Source organism: Camarhynchus parvulus, chromosome 3, assembly GCF_901933205.1.
Source record: "Camarhynchus parvulus chromosome 3, STF_HiC, whole genome shotgun sequence".
In the NCBI taxonomy this organism is placed as follows: Eukaryota; Metazoa; Chordata; class Aves; order Passeriformes; family Thraupidae; genus Camarhynchus; species Camarhynchus parvulus.
The window spans coordinates 60180856-60200198 of NC_044573.1; the positions used below are offsets into that span (position 1 = coordinate 60180856).

At 42.3% G+C, this 19343-nt stretch overlaps 1 protein-coding gene across 5 annotated transcripts; it reads right to left on the reverse strand.

Moving 5' to 3' along the window:
• Positions 1–931: 931 nt before the first annotated feature.
• Positions 932–12002, reverse strand: RNF146 (ring finger protein 146). Of its 5 annotated transcripts, none has more exons than XM_030945145.1 (3): positions 11703–11963; positions 6254–6392; positions 932–2704 (listed from the first exon to the last, which is right to left on the reverse strand). In XM_030945145.1, the coding sequence occupies exon 3, from the start codon at positions 2701–2703 to the stop codon at positions 1645–1647; it is 1059 nt and encodes a 352-aa protein (XP_030801005.1). In that variant the 5' UTR covers position 2704; positions 6254–6392; positions 11703–11963; the 3' UTR covers positions 932–1644. The 5 variants fall into 5 exon arrangements, with proteins under 5 accessions (XP_030801005.1, XP_030801004.1, XP_030801006.1 ...); XM_030945144.1 differs by having other exon boundaries at positions 11895–11952; XM_030945146.1 differs by lacking the exon at positions 11703–11963 and adding an exon at positions 11366–11554.
• Positions 12003–19343: the final 7341 nt, after the last annotated feature.

Sequence of the window (19343 nt, forward strand, 5' to 3'; positions counted from 1 at the left end):
GGACTGGAAGATAATAGTGAAAATCTGTGATCAAGAGCATTTATTCCTAACTGAGAATGGAAGAAATCTTCCTTATTCCATCCTAGTCTCACCTGCACTTTTGTGGCCCACTGATCTCACCTGTAGGCAGCAGAGGAGGGGCACAACTTTGTCCAAGATCAGACACGTCATCCATCATTACAGTAAGAAGAACGTTATAAGATGTTTAAGTCTACCATTTTTAAAAGTCAGCCTTTTAATTCCCTTCAAATGGTTGTTTCCTTAAAGCAACTTCTGTCTTAAGATCAGTAGTACCTATGTATCAGCTACTGTCCCTTTCTATTCTGAGATACAGATACTAAGAATTAGAGTTTAATTAGCTTTATTTTAAAATAAAGTCCAGAATCAACTAATGCTGTTTCTCAGTCTGAAAAAAATGTTAAAGAACTGCCAGAGAGATAAAAGACAAGCTGTGCTTCTCAAGATCTGGCTTCTAACATTCAGAAGTCTGTTGAAATGCAGCTCCTGCACTGCTAATACAAGCACAAAACTACAATTCCTGTGTTGCCACCATAGTTTTTCTGCGAACAGATGAACAGCTGTAATATCCATGTCCTTTGTTATAGGGTCAACTTTGATAACTTACCCTCTTTTATCAACATTTCTGCTGTTAAAATAAGGCTGTGTGTGATAATTCTGCCTGCCATTAACAGTGAAGTGAGTTAATCAGCTCTTCAGATGTCTGAGTGAGTAATAAACTTGCAACTCAAGATTGTTCAGTAAAAGATGAGACGCCTACAGTGTTGTGTTTGACAGACAGCCAGTCAGGGATGCAAGGATGTCAGGATGCCACTCAGAACTAGTCCTCCCTTCTGGTAAACATGGGAAGCTGTTTTATGATCATTTCCTTTGTAATTCCTTCAGTGAAGTTCAATTAAACTGGAAACGTATCTGAGATTGTTACTGATAAAATGTAGTTTTATTAAATTATAAATTCGGTAACAAAAACAAGACAGATCAAGAAAGATCTCAATAAACAAAACTACAAGGACTAGATGGCAAAGCCAGTGAAAAAGCCATGGAGAGTGTAAAGGTAAGGATTTGCAACACAAGTTAACAGCATTTTTACATTTCCATTGAAAGAAGGTAAATGATTGCTCTTGTCTAGTAAAAACACATTTTAACTCCAAACTCACATCTATTTTCTCACATTAAATTAAGCATCCTGCTCACACCCAACACCCTGCCTGATTCCACATAGCTTTAGTGTTCTTTTCATACATCAATCCATGCAGAAAGTAGTAAGACACTTAATGCAACAGTCAGATAATGAAGACAATTCAAGTTGTACAGTAGATATACATTGGCCAAAAAGGGATAGAGTATCTTCAAGGGGAAAATGCTACAAAATAAACACAAGACATTTTCAAGAAAACTGGGCATTGCTAAACAGCTTTCAAACCATTAACAGGACAACCCAGTTTCCTAAAGAGTCTTCCAGCTGAGACATGTTAAGAGACTTAAGTTAAAAGAGGCCAAATCTGTTTTCTCCCCTTCACCCCACCCTCCCACCAAACACGCTGCTAGGTTTGAGTGCAATGCCAATGTGGACAGAAAATTTACAGAAAATTACAACTGAGTATTTTTTTTCACATGGCTCTAGATTTAAACTTCAGTGACTGTGCACTGTCCATCTGGCCTTCTAGATCTTACACTTGTGTTTGCCACCCCACCCCCTGCCCCTGGTCTATCTGCTCCTGCCTGGCTTGCACCAGCACTCAAGTGTCTCTGCTGACCAGAGGACAGGTGTTGCTGAAGGTGGGCAGACACATCCTCGCTGTCGCTGCTGGCATCTGATTCGGTCTCCTCCACAGAAGTGTCAGGGGCTGGCACCCTACCAGAAGATGATGACTCGTGGTCTTCTTCTCCCTCTCCCCTGTGACTCCTTTCAGCCATACTGTCTCCATTTATTTGCAACTGGGCAAAAGAGTTCTCTAGAGAATTGCTAGCATCAGGTGACGGCGTCGAAGGGCTCACAAGCTGGCCATCCAGTGCTGGTAGGGGCCTCACAGAAATGGATGCTAGAGGCTGCACAGCTGCAGCCCCTGGAGTCAGTGTGCTGTCCGCACCGTCAGCGGAGCTCTCTCGTGCCAGGTTGACAGTGTTGGTGTCACAGTCCAGCCTCAGCCCAGCCACTCCCTTCTTTGGTATATCTATTATGTCCCGTTTTATTTTTCTGCGACGTCCATGCTCATTTCTCCTATACTGAACCATATTCTCAAGGTCTGCCACGTATAAAAAACCAGCAATTAGCATTTCAGTGCTCTTTTTACCCTTGGAAAAGGCATCTTCCAGCTCTCTGCTGGTACGTTCATCATACTGCCACCAGCCATTTCTACCTTCATAGTACCAAGCATATTCTCCATTGCCTCTGCTTGCTGCTTTGAGTTCTTCGGGTGACAATAAGGTTGGCTTGTCAAGGAAATCCTCAGGAATCTCCTGCCGGCAGAGTGCACATCGTTTCCCAAGCCAAGAAGCGCCCTTAACACACAGATAGCAGAAAACATGTTTACAGGGCAGACTTACTGGATGGACACACGTTTGCAGACAGATAGCACATTCAGGGACTTGCAGGGAAGGTGCTGCATTGGTACATGACTCATTTGTCTTCCTATTTGTGGGAAGCATGTTGATCGAATGATCTATTTCGCCACAGCCAGCCATCCTGCAGAGGATCAAAGAGATTTAAATCAGTTTATTCTGTCAACTTAAACTAGCACCTCGCATCACATTTCACCTCAACAATCCACACAATGAGATGTTTACTTCAAATTAAGTTACTGTTTCCTGAGATGATGGACTACATTGAGATTTCTTTTGCTGATCACCAACCTTTTATCTGTTTAATTTGCAGCATGTTAACATACCAAGTCAGAAAACAAACTTTGGAATTCCCTCTGTTCATTCCCTGTAGTAGAGTTGATTAATGAACCTTCAGCCAACCAGTTACTTTGGTACCTCCTCAGGAAATTTAAAGAAATTTTGGTTTTTTCCTCAAGAGGTGACATAGCTGCAAATTGAACTGAAACAATCTCTCTTCAGACTACAGGTGATCATCTGTTTGATTAAGGGACTCCCTGAACAGTATCTCAGACTAGGTTTACACAATAGAAAATATGCCTGACAGCACTACTCAGCTGAAGAGTTCCTCCATTCTACTGTTTCTCAGTTCCCATGCACCATGGTACACTACCCTCAAACTGAGCTCAGAACAACCACAAGGATGCAGAAAGAACAACATTTGAAAACTGAGGTGGCCTTTTCAAAAGATACCTTGGACTCCTTTTTCTTAAACATCAAATGAACTCCCTGATATATGCGAGTACCTCTCGAAAGGAATCACTGCAGACCAACAAGAAGCAGCAGTGTATTGCAGAAGACACACAACTCTGATTTGACTGGCTTGTGAAATAATTGCCTTTACTTTTTCTGGCCATATCTTATTTCTGTTATTAAAGATGATTTTGTAACTGTAAGAGAATGGGGAATGCAAAACTGCATCACTTTGGCATCGTGTAGGATTTAAGCAGTTGAAAAATTCTAGCCTAAATATGCAAATGCCTTCTCAACTACATTTTTGCCATGGCATTCTTTCACAGTCTGTTTCATGGTAATTCTTCTTTTATTTATTAACAATCAAAACCAAATACCAGATACCAAATGAAGGAGTAGAATAGGCTTTTGGGAATGGGGCGTAAAAAGGTGCCTTTCTTATTTAAAATCCCCAAGAAACTTCAAGACTGATATTCAACAAAACAGCCTTTCAGTGAAAGTAGTCTTTGTTGTACGGGCAGCTAGGAATAGTTCACGCAAAACTACCACAAGCATGTGGGCCAAAAGGGACCTTTAGAGTCACCTAGTCCAGTCTCCTGCTCTACATGGCACCAATACCAATACTAGATGAGACCAGCTGTGGCTTTGTCTAGCTGGGTTTTTTTGAAATCTGCAAGGATGGAAATACCACAGGCTCCCTGGACAGCCTGTTCTAATGTTATGCACATTTCTAACAAAACGTGTTACCTCAAGAGAAAATGCCTAGTATTACTGTAAAAGCTTCCACTGATATATGCTGGGATTAAACAAAAACCTATGCTTCAGTATCTATATTTATCTTTACAACAATATATCATGTGCTATTTACTTAAAACATTTTTCTGCGTGCTGTCTGTTCCCTTCTATCACTAAAATTTCCTTTTCAAAGACCAATGCCTCTTTAATCCTTTTTTTATCAAATAATTCTTTTAAAAGCTCTACAGCTCAAATACTTTTTCCTGAAGTAGCACAAAATTGTATCCATCTACATTTCAGTTTCATATCTGAATTTCTTTCTCTGAGATTAATGACCAATCTGCATAACAGTTCTTAAATCAGCATGCCAGATACACACACAGCATTACCTACCAGCTGGCAACTGTGATTTTACTGCACAGCACACATCTGTGAGATCCATTCTAACAATGTTGTGAACAAGTTGCTTTTTGGAAGTCTCACGCTTCTGAGGATATATTTTGCGACAGATTTTTATAGCAAATGTAGAGGTTTATACCAAGAAACTTATTAGAAAAAGGGAGAACAAAGTCTGTTGAGATTTCAGAATGCCACAAACACAACCCAATCATCATTTCACAACAGAAGAGCTGAAAGAGAAATCCATTTATTGACTGATTTTTGCTAACCATGGCTGAGGGAAAGGATCTTAATTTTCAAGTGCCCCCACAATGAGATAGTACAATGCAAAAAAGCACAGCAGCAGAGATTCTGACTTCCATGCTACAGATTTGTAAAAGGATGCTTCTCCCTGAATATCCTTTATAAAAGTATCCTCTTCAGAGTGAAAGAAAAAATTTAAACAACCTGTAGGTAAGTAACTTCTACACAAGTCACCTACCATAATTAAGATTTTGGAGGTGATTAAAACACAATGCAGGGATCAAAAAGCCAATGCACTTTGATAAACCAAATTGTGATACCATGAGCTAAACTAAAGAGAGTTTACCCTGAGGTAAACTAAAAGAAGTATTAAAAGTTCTCACCTGTTTACTGAAAGCAAAAAATGCTAACATTTGAACTGTGCTCAATAGGTCACCCATTAATTTGAGGGATCTTTGGGGTCCCTTACTAGATCAAGATAATAATGCAGGATATGAAAAGGAGTAAATGCTTTTTCTTGAAATTTCTATTTGATTTTTAATGACTCTAAGGAAAATGTTATGTATAAAATGAACAGAGCTGGAGGAGCAAACCCTTATCTCTAGAAGTGCTATGCAGGAACATAAAACTCTGATACGATAAGCACAACTGCAGTTGCATGTGCTAAGAATGCAGGACAATTATGCACTTGAAGATTTATATCAACTACACAGATTCTGTCTCACTTTTTGTTTTTAAAGCATGATGCTATTTTTTTTTTAATTTACCTTCTTTTACCAAATCTAGGTGATGGAGTTTGTTTATAAGCTGGCAGGAGGACGCACATGTAGGTTTTTACTGAAGAGGTAATCCTTCAGAACTGAGGAGAAACATCTTGGACTGCTATTCTGCTATGTTATGGCTGTGGAAGCACTTCCACTACAAGTTCATGTTATTAAGAATTAAACCAAACTGACCACACAGTATTTTTCCTGAAATTAAAAGTAATATTTTGTAACAAGGTCCAATCAAAACAGGCTTTATATCAGAACTGTTATCAAATAAGAAAGCTCTATTTTTTGGGGGATTGGGTTCCCTTTAAAACACTCCTGGCATCATAGAAAATCATATTCTTGACTACTGACTACTTGACTAAGAATTAACTAAACACAAGGAATAATTCTAAAAATAAGTTTATTTTAAGTATTTAGATCCTCAATTCAGGTATAAATAAGGGACCAAAAAGAACCTGAACTCTGCATTTTAACAAGTACAGCCTAAAACCAACTGAGACAGTATGGAATTACGCCAAAATCTTACAAGATCCCACCTCTTGTGGTTTTTACTGGTAATATTAAATAATACAGATAATTTCTAAGCTATAGGTCCTTCATCAATACATGAACTGTGGAAGAGGTGATGCGTAACAATTACATGAAAAGACCCCAGGCCTTCTTGGACTCTAATGGAAGAAATTGTAAATTCCCACAAAACCACTTCAAATTCCAGGTCAAATTATAACTGCAACTAAGCAGTCCATCAAGGAGCTGACATGTTTAAGTTCATTAACAAAACAATAGCTTACTTTTTCTTAGTAATTTCTACTGAAGCATGAAGACTTCAGACGTCTCCAGCTAGGATGGCAGGTCCTCCTTCCCAAGGCTGGTTCATTCCTGACTTGTCCTGCTCAGCGATACACTACAGCGTTTCAGCTCCTCTGTGAACTAACAGAAAGCAAATAATACCACCATTACAATGTTGTCCAGAGGTACGGGCAAGCAAAGTATAATGCCATGGTTCTGTTACAGAAAGGAAATTACAATGCTTTTATTTACTTGATGTATGTTATTTTCAATAAAACTATCACCAGACTTCTGTTTCATTTTTTGTAACCATCAATTTTGATCCACAGTTTTTATTTTGATGTCGGTCTCAAAAAAACCATCTTTTTTTAGGCATTATAAAAGGAAATTATTTTTTACTACAGTAAGTTAATTGCTCATTTCCAAATAGTGACCTTACAAAAGGAGTAAAAGACCAAAGTTTGGAGCATGTTATGTTTATGCAAATTTAACCTCTAATAAATGATCCCTTATATTTAGGAAATTTAGAGAGTCACAATGGCTTCCTAAAGCTCTTTATAAAACTATCTGTATGATACCATCCCAAAGGACCATCTAGCTCTGTGTGTTGTCCTGACACAGACTAGTATCCGATGCTTAAGGAAACAGCAGTATGCATGAATAGCTGATTGCCCCCAAGTCTTCCCCATATTTCAATCACAAATTTGCCTCTTCATATTTCAAGGCTCAGAGCTTTGAATCCTCATCCTCTTTTACAGAGATCATTGCATCATTAATGAATGAACCTCAGAACATTCAGCACTTTCTTCTTTATAAACCTACAATTGTATGTCCTCATACCAGCTTAATAAACAAACTCTATGACCTATATTTGATACCTACCAAGGTAAATAAACAACAAAAATTAATTAGGATCTTCCTCTATTTCTTTAAAATGTCCTGATGGGCTCCAAGGTTCAACAATGGAAAGAGTCTCTAAAAGAGGACAAGGATGCAACTCAGCCTCCACACCTCAGAGGTAATATACCCCTCTTCAGGCTAGCAGATGATGTCAGTCGCAATATATTTGGTGAATGCCACCAACCACAATCTGAGCCAAGTCACTTCACACAAACCTAATAATCACTAAATGCCACTAAGTGCTTAACAAATACTTTAAAAGTTCCTACAGCAGGAATCTAAAAACTCAGAAGGGGAAGAGAGACCATCACTCTTGCAATCTCATAACCTAATCATGAAAGTCTTGACCTAAGAGAACCACCTTCAGTGAATCTTCTGTAAAAAGACAGATGAGCCACAGAATCACCTCTTCCTTTTGGTCTGTAGCTTTCTGGATGATTGTCAAACGTCTTGAACTACAGTTTCCAGTTGCTGCAGAACATTATATATAGGAATGATCTGAAGTAGACCAGAGAATGTCACCTCTTTAATTTCAATTTGTTCAAGGAAAGAATCATTTCAGCATAAATACAGTGCAGAGCAGACATGTAAGAGTCAAGTAAAGTCAAGGAGTGATAAGTCCCTGAAAGAAGATGGAGCATTACAGTGTTCTGTGCTATAGCCCTTTATCAAATGATTGAATATTTATCATTAATATCAGAGTGTTCAGATGACTTCAGTGCATGAAGCATTACTCAAATATGTTATTTTCTTTACAGCTGAGCTCCATGTAACATTTTGTACAGCTATTTTTAGAATGAGCTCCAAAGGAAAAATGCAAAAATTAACAAGCCTATCCACACCTTTTCTCCCCTCATAGTTCTAGCAGATTTCCTTTCTTCACACATCAATCTGAAACCAAGCGCGGCAATCGCGTTAGAATTGTGGCTCTACTAATCCACTGAGACAAGATACTGTATTTTCTATGATCAAAGAGACAGCTGCAACAAGCTTGATGCTCTGGGTGTGGTATTCAGTCCTTCATGTGGGAGCTGGCTTTCTGTTACTTCAATAGGTATCACCTGAAGCCTTTTATCTACTCCCTCTCATAATGCACTACGAGAGGTGGCACATCATAAAACCAAATGCTATGTGGAGATGGCAGAAAAAGGCTGGGTCAGTTCTCAGAGATTTCTTAGTAAATAAAGATGCATACACATATTCAAGATATGTAATTATACCTAGAAGAATCCAAGGAAGGCATAATTACAGGATTGTGATAAGGCAACCTTCCAACTGCAGCAAAGGTCTTGAAAAGAACTAGTTCACACACTGACATCAAATAACCTCTATATTTCATGTCATTGCTATTTATTTAATAAGCCAGTACTGAAAATTCTACTAAATGGACTGACAAACACTTCATTACATGCACGCCCCTTCTTGGATGATGACTCCTCCTTTGAAGTCACCTGGGTAAGGGCTGTGTTCTATACTTAGCAATTAATTTTCTCTTTTTCCTGTACTATGAGGAGTTATGCTATCTGCAGCAATCCCTTCCTAAACACCTGCATCCTACCACATACTGATTTTGAAACTTTAAAGATGCAACAGACAGAAGGACAGTGTCATTGATCAGGACCACCCCCATCCAAACTGAGGCTCAGCCAGCATGGAACTACTCTCTTTGTCCCCTTGAAAGTCTCTCAGGATGCTTACTGGGAGGAGTCATGTCCACTTCTTCCATGCTTTAAGAATTTGTAGTGGTCGACTTCCTACCAGACCTATCTCCCAAAATTACCTCAGGCTCTCCGTAAGAACAATACTAAGCTTTTACTAGGTCAAGATAGAATGAAACCATTTCTAGTCAGTTCAGCCAACTGTGCTTGTTAAATTATGAGACCCAGTAAATTATCAGGCCCAGCACAATTTTTCCACTCTTATTCCTTTGGGAAAAAAAACCATCAACAATTACAAACCCTTGCCCCAACTAACAACCAACCAACCCACCGAAACCAAAATCAGAAGCATACACATTTAGGAAGCCAGCTCCTATATATTGATAAAGAGTTACCCATAGTCTTAAGCTTCCTCTGTAGGTAAAATCTTAGCTTTCTAAAAACACACAAGTGAATTCAACCACAACACTGGTGAACTCAACAAACATCAGCCTATTATATGAGTCCTATTTCAAATAACAGAAATCTAGGAATACTGCAACTCCATACAGATTATTTTAAATTAGCTATCACAAATTCATCATTTTCTCCCTTGAAAATTCAGCAGAGTTACAGTATTCTTTCACAAGAATAAATGCTCTTCTGTAATTAAATACTTGGATTTTTTTCCATCAAGCTCCCCAATTTTTAACTCTATTGGTGGGTAGGAGGGGGAAATGATCCCCTGAATTCTGCCCTTCCCCACAAGTAACCATAAGCCAGACAGTGTGGGAAGAAAGAAGGCAGCTGTTTTATTTAATAAGAAAAATCACTCTCCTGTCTGATGGTCTGCTAGTGTCAATACACTACCAGCTCAAGGTATTGAGTCTCATCAGAAATGTTTACAATTGTCCCTGGTACAGGATAGCACAAGAGATAAATAACTTCACTGTTTCTGGTGCTTGCCTACTTTTTTCTACCTGTTTCTTAAACTCAGAATATTCTCAGGAACGCTGATTGTGATGAGGCTTCAGGTTGCCTGTTTCCTTATCATTGGCTACTGCACATTAGTAAACCCCAACATTTGTATCTACGTTTGGAATTGAATCATAGAAGAATAGTCAAGTGCGGAATAGTCAGCCATTTCAGTATTAAAATGCTACATGTATTGAAAATGGGGTTGTTCTCTATGCTAAAGCTGGAGCATTGACCTTGAATTTTGAGCATATATCCTACGTCAATCTATTTAACTAAGAAAAATTGTAATTTCTCACTCAAAAGCAAAAGTGTGCAAAAATGAAGCAGAAACCAGTTCATCTTAAGTTACCAATGTTTCAGAAACTCAAATAAGTACGGGGATATCTCTTCATATATACAGATATAGCCTTGATTAAGATGCACAGAAGAGAGGAAAAAAAATCAATTTCAATACGAGGACTTTTCCAGGGGCTCACTATTCAATAGGTTATAAAAATACTGCAGTTCCAGCTCCTTAAATAAATGACAATTCAATTACATCTAAATTGATGCAGTATATTTTGAAGGAAACAAGAACAAACTTTTTCTTCACTCACCACAGATTTTGTATTATAGCAATTTAAACAACTGGCACTTCATCAGACTTGGAAAGAAACTACAGTATTAAACACACAAGACTATAAAGCAAGTTCTTGCAAAAACATACAATATTTAAGATTTATTCAGAACTACTAAATGAAGATTCAGATTTCAGCATGTCTTCAATACTATTTCGCACTGTAATTTTTGGTACCATATTTCTAGAGATGCTTCAGAATCTATTTTTGAGTAGCTCACCGTCCAGAGGCAGCAGCTAACAAAGCAAGAAGGATCGGATTTTTAGTATTACAAACCTGACAGAGGCAAAACGTTTTAAAGCTCTGCTCCCTACACCTCCTTGTAATTGTTAATACATAACAACAGTAACAAAACCTACAGCGTTTCTCAGGCATGTCACTGAAAAGCTGTACTAAGATTAAAACCCCCCACAGTTTCAGTTTAACTATTTCACCATTCCGATCGTCTTATTCGTACAAAACCCTCGCATTTAGTTGATGTTCTTCAGTAGCGGCAACACGTACCGCGCCGAAAGCGGGACCCGTTTTCACGTTTCAAGTCCGCTTTCAACATTCCGATGGGATGCAAAGCAAACACTTGAGCCGAGGCGGTCAAGCACAAAGAAACAAAAGCACTTCCATTGGAGACACTTATTTACTTCTGTCCGGGCGCTGCGCGCTGCGCTCCCGTGCCCGCCCGTGCCGCTCGGCTGACGCTGCCGGCGGCAGTGACCGAGGCCGGCCGGGCACAGCGGGGACATCCGCAGGGGGGAAGCCACACACACTGGAGAGCTGCACATCGCCCTGGGATGTGCCCTGCGCCAGCTCGGCCACGGCATTCCGCCACGCGTGACGCCGCCACAGCTCATGCTCCTGACCTATTTTACTAACCAGCACAACGAAACCCCCGACTCACAGAACCACAGAACCGATACGGTCGGAAGAGACCTCCGGCCATCGAGTCCAGCCTAAGCCCGGGCCCGGTCAGGCACTCTGCGCGCACCTCGCTCCGCACCGGCGTCGGGGCGCCGCCTCCTGCAGGGACACGGCTCCGCGGAAGGGGGCCTGGCCGGCAGGAGGGACCGGGAGGCTTTGCCGGCGGTCCCGGCTCTCCCTCCCAGCCCCTCGGTGCGGGGCCTTGGGAAGGGCTCCCGACAGGGCTCCGCCGCCGCGGCCCCGGCACCCGGCACGTGACCCCGCGGGCGGGGCGGCGCCGGGCGACACCCCCCACCCGCCCCGCCGCCAAAACAATACCGGGCAGGGCTCTGCCCGCTGGGCGGCCGCCCCTCGCTCTGCTCGGCTCAGCCCAGCTCAGCCGGCCTTTTGTCCAGGGCACTCACCCGCGCGGGAAGGCCGCGGCGCCCGCTCCAGCTCGGCCGGCGGCGGAGGGGCGAGGGGAGTCAGCACCGCCTCGGCCCCGGGCGGCCGCGCAGGGGGCGCTGTCGGAGCGGCCTTTGGTGGCCGAGACCGCCGCCACTGCCTCCCCCCGACCGCTCCAGCTCGGGCGCGCCCGCGGCGGCGCGGGGACTCACCCGCCGGGCCGGCCCGCGCCGCTCGGCTCGGCTCCGCTCGGGCCCGCTCCGCTCCGCCCGCCGCCACCTGCCGCTCCCTCCGGCCCCGCCGCCGGGACCGCGGGACGCGCCGACGTCACGCGCGGGCCGGGGCGGCCGAACGCGCCACTGTGACGCCGCCGCGGCAGGGGCGGGGCCAGGGGTGGGGCCGTGCGCGTGATGCCGCGGGGAGGCCGCGCCCCGGCCCCGCGGTGGTGCCATGGCGGTGTCATGGCGGCCCCGCGCGCTCGGGCCGCGCCCGGGCTGAGGGGAAGTGTAAGGGCTCGGCGGCTGCGGCCCCGGCGGGTGCCATGCGGGGGAAGGTGCCAGGCGCTCGGGAGGGCCCCGCCTCCACACATGGGGGTGCCTTTCCCGGATCCCTTGCCCAGGTCGTGTCGCCTCCTGGAGTGCTGACCGTGGCTGGACGCCAGGCGCCCTCTAAAGCCGCCCTGGCACTGTCCTCCGCAGCTGGGCAGGGGAGGGGCAATATAACGAGAGGCTCTGGGTCGAGATCAGGGCAGGATGAGATCACTCACGGATTGCCGTCATGGGCAAAGGAGTCTTGACGTGGGGAAATGAATTTAATACCAGTCAAATCAGAGCAGGATCATGAGAAATAAACCCCAATCTAAAAACACTACCCTTGCCTTCCTTTCTTTCCAAGCTGATTTTTGGCTTCCTACTCTTGATTTTTGGGGCGCAGTCCTTCAGGAACAGCCTGCTCCAGCGGGTGCCCCCTCAGGGTCACAAGTCCTGCCAGCAAACCTGCTCTGGTGTGGGCTCCTCTATCCATGGGGCCGCAGATCCTTACAGGGGCCTGATCCAGCACAGGCTTCCCACAGGGTCACAGCCTCCTTTGGGCACCCACCTGCTCTGCCCTGGGGTCCTCCATGGGCTGTGGTGGGTCTCTGCTCCCCCATGGACCTCCCTGGGCTGCAGGGGCACAGCTGCCTCACCATGGTCTGCACCAGGGGCTGCACGGGGATCTCTGCTCCAGCACCTGGAGCAGCTCCTCCTTCTCCTTCACTGGTCTTGGGGTCTGCAGAATTGCTCTCACTCTCATTCTGTTGTGCAGACTTTTTCCCCTTCTTAAATCTGTTATCCCACAGCACTATCCCTGTCACTGATAGGCTGAGCCTTGGGTCCATCTTGGAGCTGTCTGACATTGGCTCTGTCAGACACAGGGGAGCCTTCTGGAAGCATCTCACTGTAGCCCCCTGCCGCTACCAAAACTTTGCCACACAAACCAAATACACCAGAGACAAAAGGGAGCCTCAGTGTGTGTATTCCCTGGAGCTTTCTGGCCTGAAAAAGTAGGCAGGCACACTTCATTGGGATTCATTGTTCCTATTGGCAGTGCTGGGGAAGATGAACTTGCACAGCTCTGTCATGCTTGATTAATGTGAAGGCAGGTTGCAGTTGCCCTTGTTCCCGTGGATGAGGCCAGATAGTGGATTCAGCAGGAGGTACAAAGAGTTGCTGGCCTTTTCAGGAGCATATTCTGCAGCTCATTTTTTGCCTGAAAATTTAGGTGGCTTGACAAGCACATGCCTCATGCTTCTGTGCATTGCCCAGCCATGCTTGGGTGGCTGCAGGAGTTTGGCTGTTTTGGTGATCACCCATAGGTGGAGATGGGCCTCAGCAAGACCCAGATGTAATTTCAGGGGGTCAGACAATCCCAAAGCTGAGCTGCTCCTGTAGGTGAGGTGCAGGGAGGAGACCTGTGCTGCCTGCTGTTGTCAATTGAGAATCCTGCTGTATTAATATTTTAATAAAGCAGGATGGGAAACAATAATCCACACATCATTTAGGCTGGAATGGTATTTAGATGGGGAAAGGGACTGTGTGTCTAGGTACTCATTGCACCTAAATAGAAAACTAAATGCTTCAAGGTGCAGACTGCCTACCCAAGGGCTTGTTAAAACTAAAGCTACTCTTTGGCTGCTCTTTTTGATTTTTAAACCCATGGAAATCACAAGCATCAGAAAACATAAGAGATGACAACTCTAAAAAAACTAAATTCTAAGTGTAATTAGGAATACCAAAAGAAATGTTGCAGTCTAGACAGCCACAATACACAGAATATCACTATACAATTTCAGAAGGCTTTAATATTCACTGTTACAAAGTAACACCATACCATATCAGACAGCTTTAGGTATCTACCCATACAGCATAACCTCATAACACCTCAGAAAGCTGCAAATATCTGCCCTTCTTGTTCTTTAGCCCAACCTTTTATACCCCTCAAGTTCATGCATTGCACCTGTGTGCCCTCTGTTCCCTTTGGTGGTTGGTCAGTGCTCCTGGGCACTCCATGTCCCATTGCTTTCAATGCTGCTCACCTGCTTCTCACAGCTGTAGCCTGTTGGGGATGAGGCTTAGCCACAGCCCCACTCTCAATTAGCACAAACTGTTTACCTACAAATAAATGCATTTCATTAAATCATTTATTATTTTCTAAAAGTTCAGAAAAGCCTACCCAAAATTTGCACTGGTTTTAATAAATGTGACATGTTTGCATCCAAGGCCAAGCATCTACCTGGTAACCTGATGTTCTATTTAGATGGTTCTGTGTGAGGCTGAATCAAAGAATAGAGATTTGGGAAAAGGTCTCTTACTGGCAGTGTGTGCTCAGCAACAATAGCCTTAATCCTTCACTGAACCAGACCTTGATCCTGTGGAAGCTATTGAGGCCAAATTCCTGTCAGTTTCTGTTAGAACATGACCTAAAAAAAGAAAGCAGGCTTGTGCTGTTATGGGATCTAAAGAGTTCACGCAAAGCTATTCTGACTGTGTGCAGCTTTGTAAGAAAGGCAACACCTTGGGAAGACTGTACTTAGTAAAAAGGAAGTCTGTGGTTGTGTATGGATAGGCTTGTGAGTTTCACTGCAGCTTCAGATGGACTGAGAAAATGTGCTTGTGAATGATAGATTTTATTTTACACTCCATGAGTTATGGAGCAAGCATGGCAATTAAAGGAATATCAGACAGTACTAAAGGTGGTAACCAAAGAATTAAATGCATTGCACCTTACTAGACTAAGGAGCATGAAGGGGTATCTAGTTGAATAGATTACAATAAGGGGATCAGTTCTAGTAATATGACTTCTGAAATGTTCCCTACGTGGTTATCAATCCATATTACCAGTTCCTATTTCAGTCAGAACAGGTATTACTTAAACATATTTTTTTGTGTTTCTGTTTTTGGCATGGGCACAACCTATTAATTCCCCTGATGGCTTTCTTTATGCCTATTTGTACCTGTCTGTTACAATTGAATCCACCTCAATTCTCTTTTCTACATCTACTTGCTTCACATTTCTGTTGTCTGCTGTATTTCTCCCTGTGTATTTTTACTGTGCTCTACAACATCATCACTGTGAAATTTATATCTTTTGCTCAGCACTAAATTATTAATTAATACAGTGGTTTGAAAAGTAAAGATTCACCAGACTATTTCTTAAAGAACACCACTTTCTCTGCTAAGTGTCTACAGTCCCATTATTAATATTTTGCTGGGATGGTGGGGAACTATTAATCCACATGTGAAACATTTTTTTCTGCTTCTTCAATATATAAACCTTTGCAGATGTGCCAATGTCTTATGTTCCTCAAGAGCTCAATCCTTGCTGCACTTGGTGCAGCTGAGATGAGAGGGGAGAAAAGCAGTTTCCTTCTGCTGTGGTTTTGAGTCAGTTTATATCAAAGCAGTTTGGGAAGTTGCTGTGGAGAACCTCTAAACTGCTTCAAGTTAACACTATCAGCAGAAGAGTGGATGGTGTGTGGTATCATGCCAATTCCATGCTCCTGCACCTTCAGCAAACCCTCTGTAAAGTCCAGAGAAGGTGTAAAGTTGGCAGTGCCCTGCACTTGTCTGTTCCTTGCAAGGAGCCAGAGAGGAGGTGAGAATCGAGTTACAATGTGTAAAAGTACTAATCTTGATTTTGCTTGAGTGGCACATTGCTTTCTGAACCCCCTTTTGCTTATCACTCCCTGCATTCCTTTTCCTCTAAGCTGTCCTACAGCAGGAGATCCCCATGTTGCAGTGCCATTTTTATTGAAGTAATAAATGTCATACTGTCATCAAAAACTAAGATACACAAATTTTCCAGGATTACTTCTTTTTATGAATGATATTTATAGTTTTTCACAGTCCAAGACACAAGCTTATCCCTTGTGCTATGAGTGTTTTAAGATGGTGTCAGTGAGACAAAATGACATTCACTTGAACTCTCTTGAAATGTGATTGTGGTTGTGCCAATGATGTATGAAATGCAAGCTGATTGATGGAAATCCAAAGCCCCTTTGGGTTTGCAAGTGGTTTTTTTCATTTTGACTCTCTAGAAACTGCTGAGGTTTATGCCTGTTTCAGCAATCTGCATTTACAGTCCTGCTGCACTGTAGCTAAACTGATTTACAGTTGCTCTTTGTAGATTCAGAACAAAGTGTCAGTTCAAGGCCGAATTGGTGTATGGAAATGCAACTTCTGTACCTCATGGAATATCTGTATTTTGCTTACATAATCTAGATATGTAGTAACTTCTGCCAAAAACGTTGTTATTTAACAGTTTTGGAAGGATTGTGCTGGTTAGTCATGAGAACAATCCCATTTTGCTTTAAAAACAGGAAGCTGAATGATGCTGAGGAGGAGGAGTGGGAGAAGAGGAGCTCAGGGCGAGTTCTATTTCTCAGTTCTCTCAATCTGTTACTTTTGCTGTATCTGTACCCATTCTCCCTGTGAACTCCCAAGGAGAGATCCTGATTCTTTTGTTTTCATTTAGTGGCATTAAAAAATTCCACACAGCATACAAAACAAATTTATTTTATTGCCCCAGTTGGCAGGCAAGGTAACATTTTCTTCTGCCAATAAGTAAACATTGACTTTTTCCATTATCCCAGCTGTCAAATTCATATCACAGTATATGTTGCTGTAGAATTGAAGTCATCCATATGGTGATGCAGACAAGCAGAAAAATCCCACCACAAAACAGTTATTGCATTACAGTGCAGTGTGTTTAAATCTTTTAGTTTTCCACGCAGTGAGTTTGCAGGATTAAAGCCTTCTTTTCCCAAAAGTAAATCTTGTGCTTTAGTCTCGTCATCACTTGAATCCCTTTCTCTTTGACTTCTTCCCTATCAACCAAGGGAGCAACTAAACTCATTAAAAAGAAAAATATTTTGGGATCTTCAAAATCATGATGTTTACAAAATTTACAAGGTTAGATTTTGTTTTTGTTTTTTTTTTTTAAATTTGGCCCCAAGTTTTACATCTGTAGGACTTAACAGTAACTTATAACTGCACATAAAATGTCCATCTGTAGCTATAAGGCAAGCTTTATTTTAACAATATTGAAGCTGAAATTCTTGCAGAATCATACATCTTCAGGAATGAAATCCTGAAAACTAGCTGGAGTCACAAGATTCTTGATATATGGAAAAACGGTTCATCGCAAGGAGAAAGTAGTGCACTCATATTTTATTTTAGTGAAAGGAAAGCAAACTATTAAAAAAATGTTGTTGTCCTCTTCATCTTTAATTTTAAAAAATAGTGAATGAGCAATTGCAATTTCCTTTTGTATCACTAGATGGTATATGGTAACTGTGGGGAAGCTGAGCTCATAAAAAAAATTGATATAGTATAGGTACTGTTGTCTCTCCTGATCCAGATGTTGCACTGACTAGACTCCTTGCTTACAGAGGGAATGCCTGCAAAGCTGTTCCTGACACCTAAAACTGCTCCTTGTAGTTCCAAACCCCTGGCTCTGTTGTAGACAATGGCAAAACTTACTGAGTGGTTCGGTGCTCATGTTTTCTGGGAAACTGCACAGTACTTAGGCCTCAAACTCAGAATTACATTTTTGAAAAGAGGAACTCTATATTAAATAAATGCTTGAAAACACCCGTGCTTTATTGGAAAGTTGGTAAAGCCTTCAAACATTGTGGATCAGACCCTCTGAACTACCTGCTGGTGAGTGGTCAGAAGGTGTAAAAGTCCATATGGAGACAGAATCAATGGAAGTTTAGGTTTGTAATTTTAGCTATAACAATATGAACTACCATATAGTTTCCATGCAAGGACCTTCTTTTACGCTAGAGGGCATATTTTTATTTTGTCAGGTTATATTTTTGAAGGCTACATTATTACAATCAAAACAGCATCTCCTATAGTAATTATATATATATTTAAAAATATGCTAGTATAAAATGTTTGCTAGAATTTATAAAAGAACCAAGAACATTTTATGTTGTTCCATTTGGATTAACAGTTCAGCAACTGAAATTGAGCTATTTCCATGTAGTTGCTATAGTAGTCCGTGACACTGTAGTTTGAAAATTATCAGTTCAAAATTAAAACTTTCCTGGATGACTCTGTCCTCTGGGCTTTAGTTGTGTGAAAAGGGTGTTGTAAGTAAAATTTATAGACACAATTCCAGAGTTAAATCTTATTTCTCCTGTTCCATAGGACCCAAAAATTTCTTAGTGCTTTTTAGAAAAAATTGTGTCCAGCTTCAGAAAAAAAAGGTGTCCAGCTACTTTGCTATTTGGTGGCTTGTGCTTTTTGCATTCCCTTGGTCTCTCGTATGCTTAGACTCTGTGGCTTTCTGGGTTTGAGACCCATTATGATGGGCAGTATCATCTGAAGCTTTCATAACCATTTCTCACAGTGTCACCAGATTCCCCAGCAGCAGGAAATGCTGTGGAGAAGGACTCAGAGTGCAGGGCTCTGTTCTTCACAGCCTGACCCTGCTGGGCCCTTGCTCCCCTTGGTCTTCCCCACAATGTGTGGCAGGGTCCTGGGGAGGGAAGGGAGTGAGGAACAGAGCCGTGTTGTGTGGTGTGTGACCCCCCAGCACTGCACCAAGGCAGTGAACGAGGAGAGAGTGTCTTTCTATGGCTTCACCAGACTTTTCTCCAAAAAGAGCAAAAAGAAGATGGAGTTGTAATGGTAAAATCTTGGAAGGAAAGTAATTTCAATCAATGCTTAAATAATTATTCTAATTGCAGTTTTGATGACTGTCACCTTTCGGAGCCATACAGAGTGAGAGAGTTAATGCAAAGGTAATATTACAGACGGAAGAAACAGTATCACTTGCTTTTGCATCTGTCTAATAAAGTGTTCTGAGACAGTATGACAGCATTGCACAGAAATTTCTCTGTGGCATGAAACTTTGAGATGACAGGAGTTCGTTGAGGATTTGATGCATGCATTAACCAGTACTGCTGTACTGCCTGTTATATCTTAGAGTTTAATTGGGGAAGTACATCCATAAGCTGATAAAGGGACGTTCAGCACAGATTGCAAAATAATACAGTCAAAATTTAATAATTCTGATAACCCACATAGCCCCCAGGCAAGTACTTACACACTTTACATTTTGCAAGTTAGTTTCATTAGATCCATCAGGACAGACTGCCCATATGTCTGTGA

What these genes read in the sequence shown, in the direction of transcription:
- RNF146 (XM_030945148.1), bottom strand. Translation starts at nt 2,703, where the DNA reads ATGGCTGGCTGTGGCGAAATAGATCATTCGATCAACATGCTTCCCACA.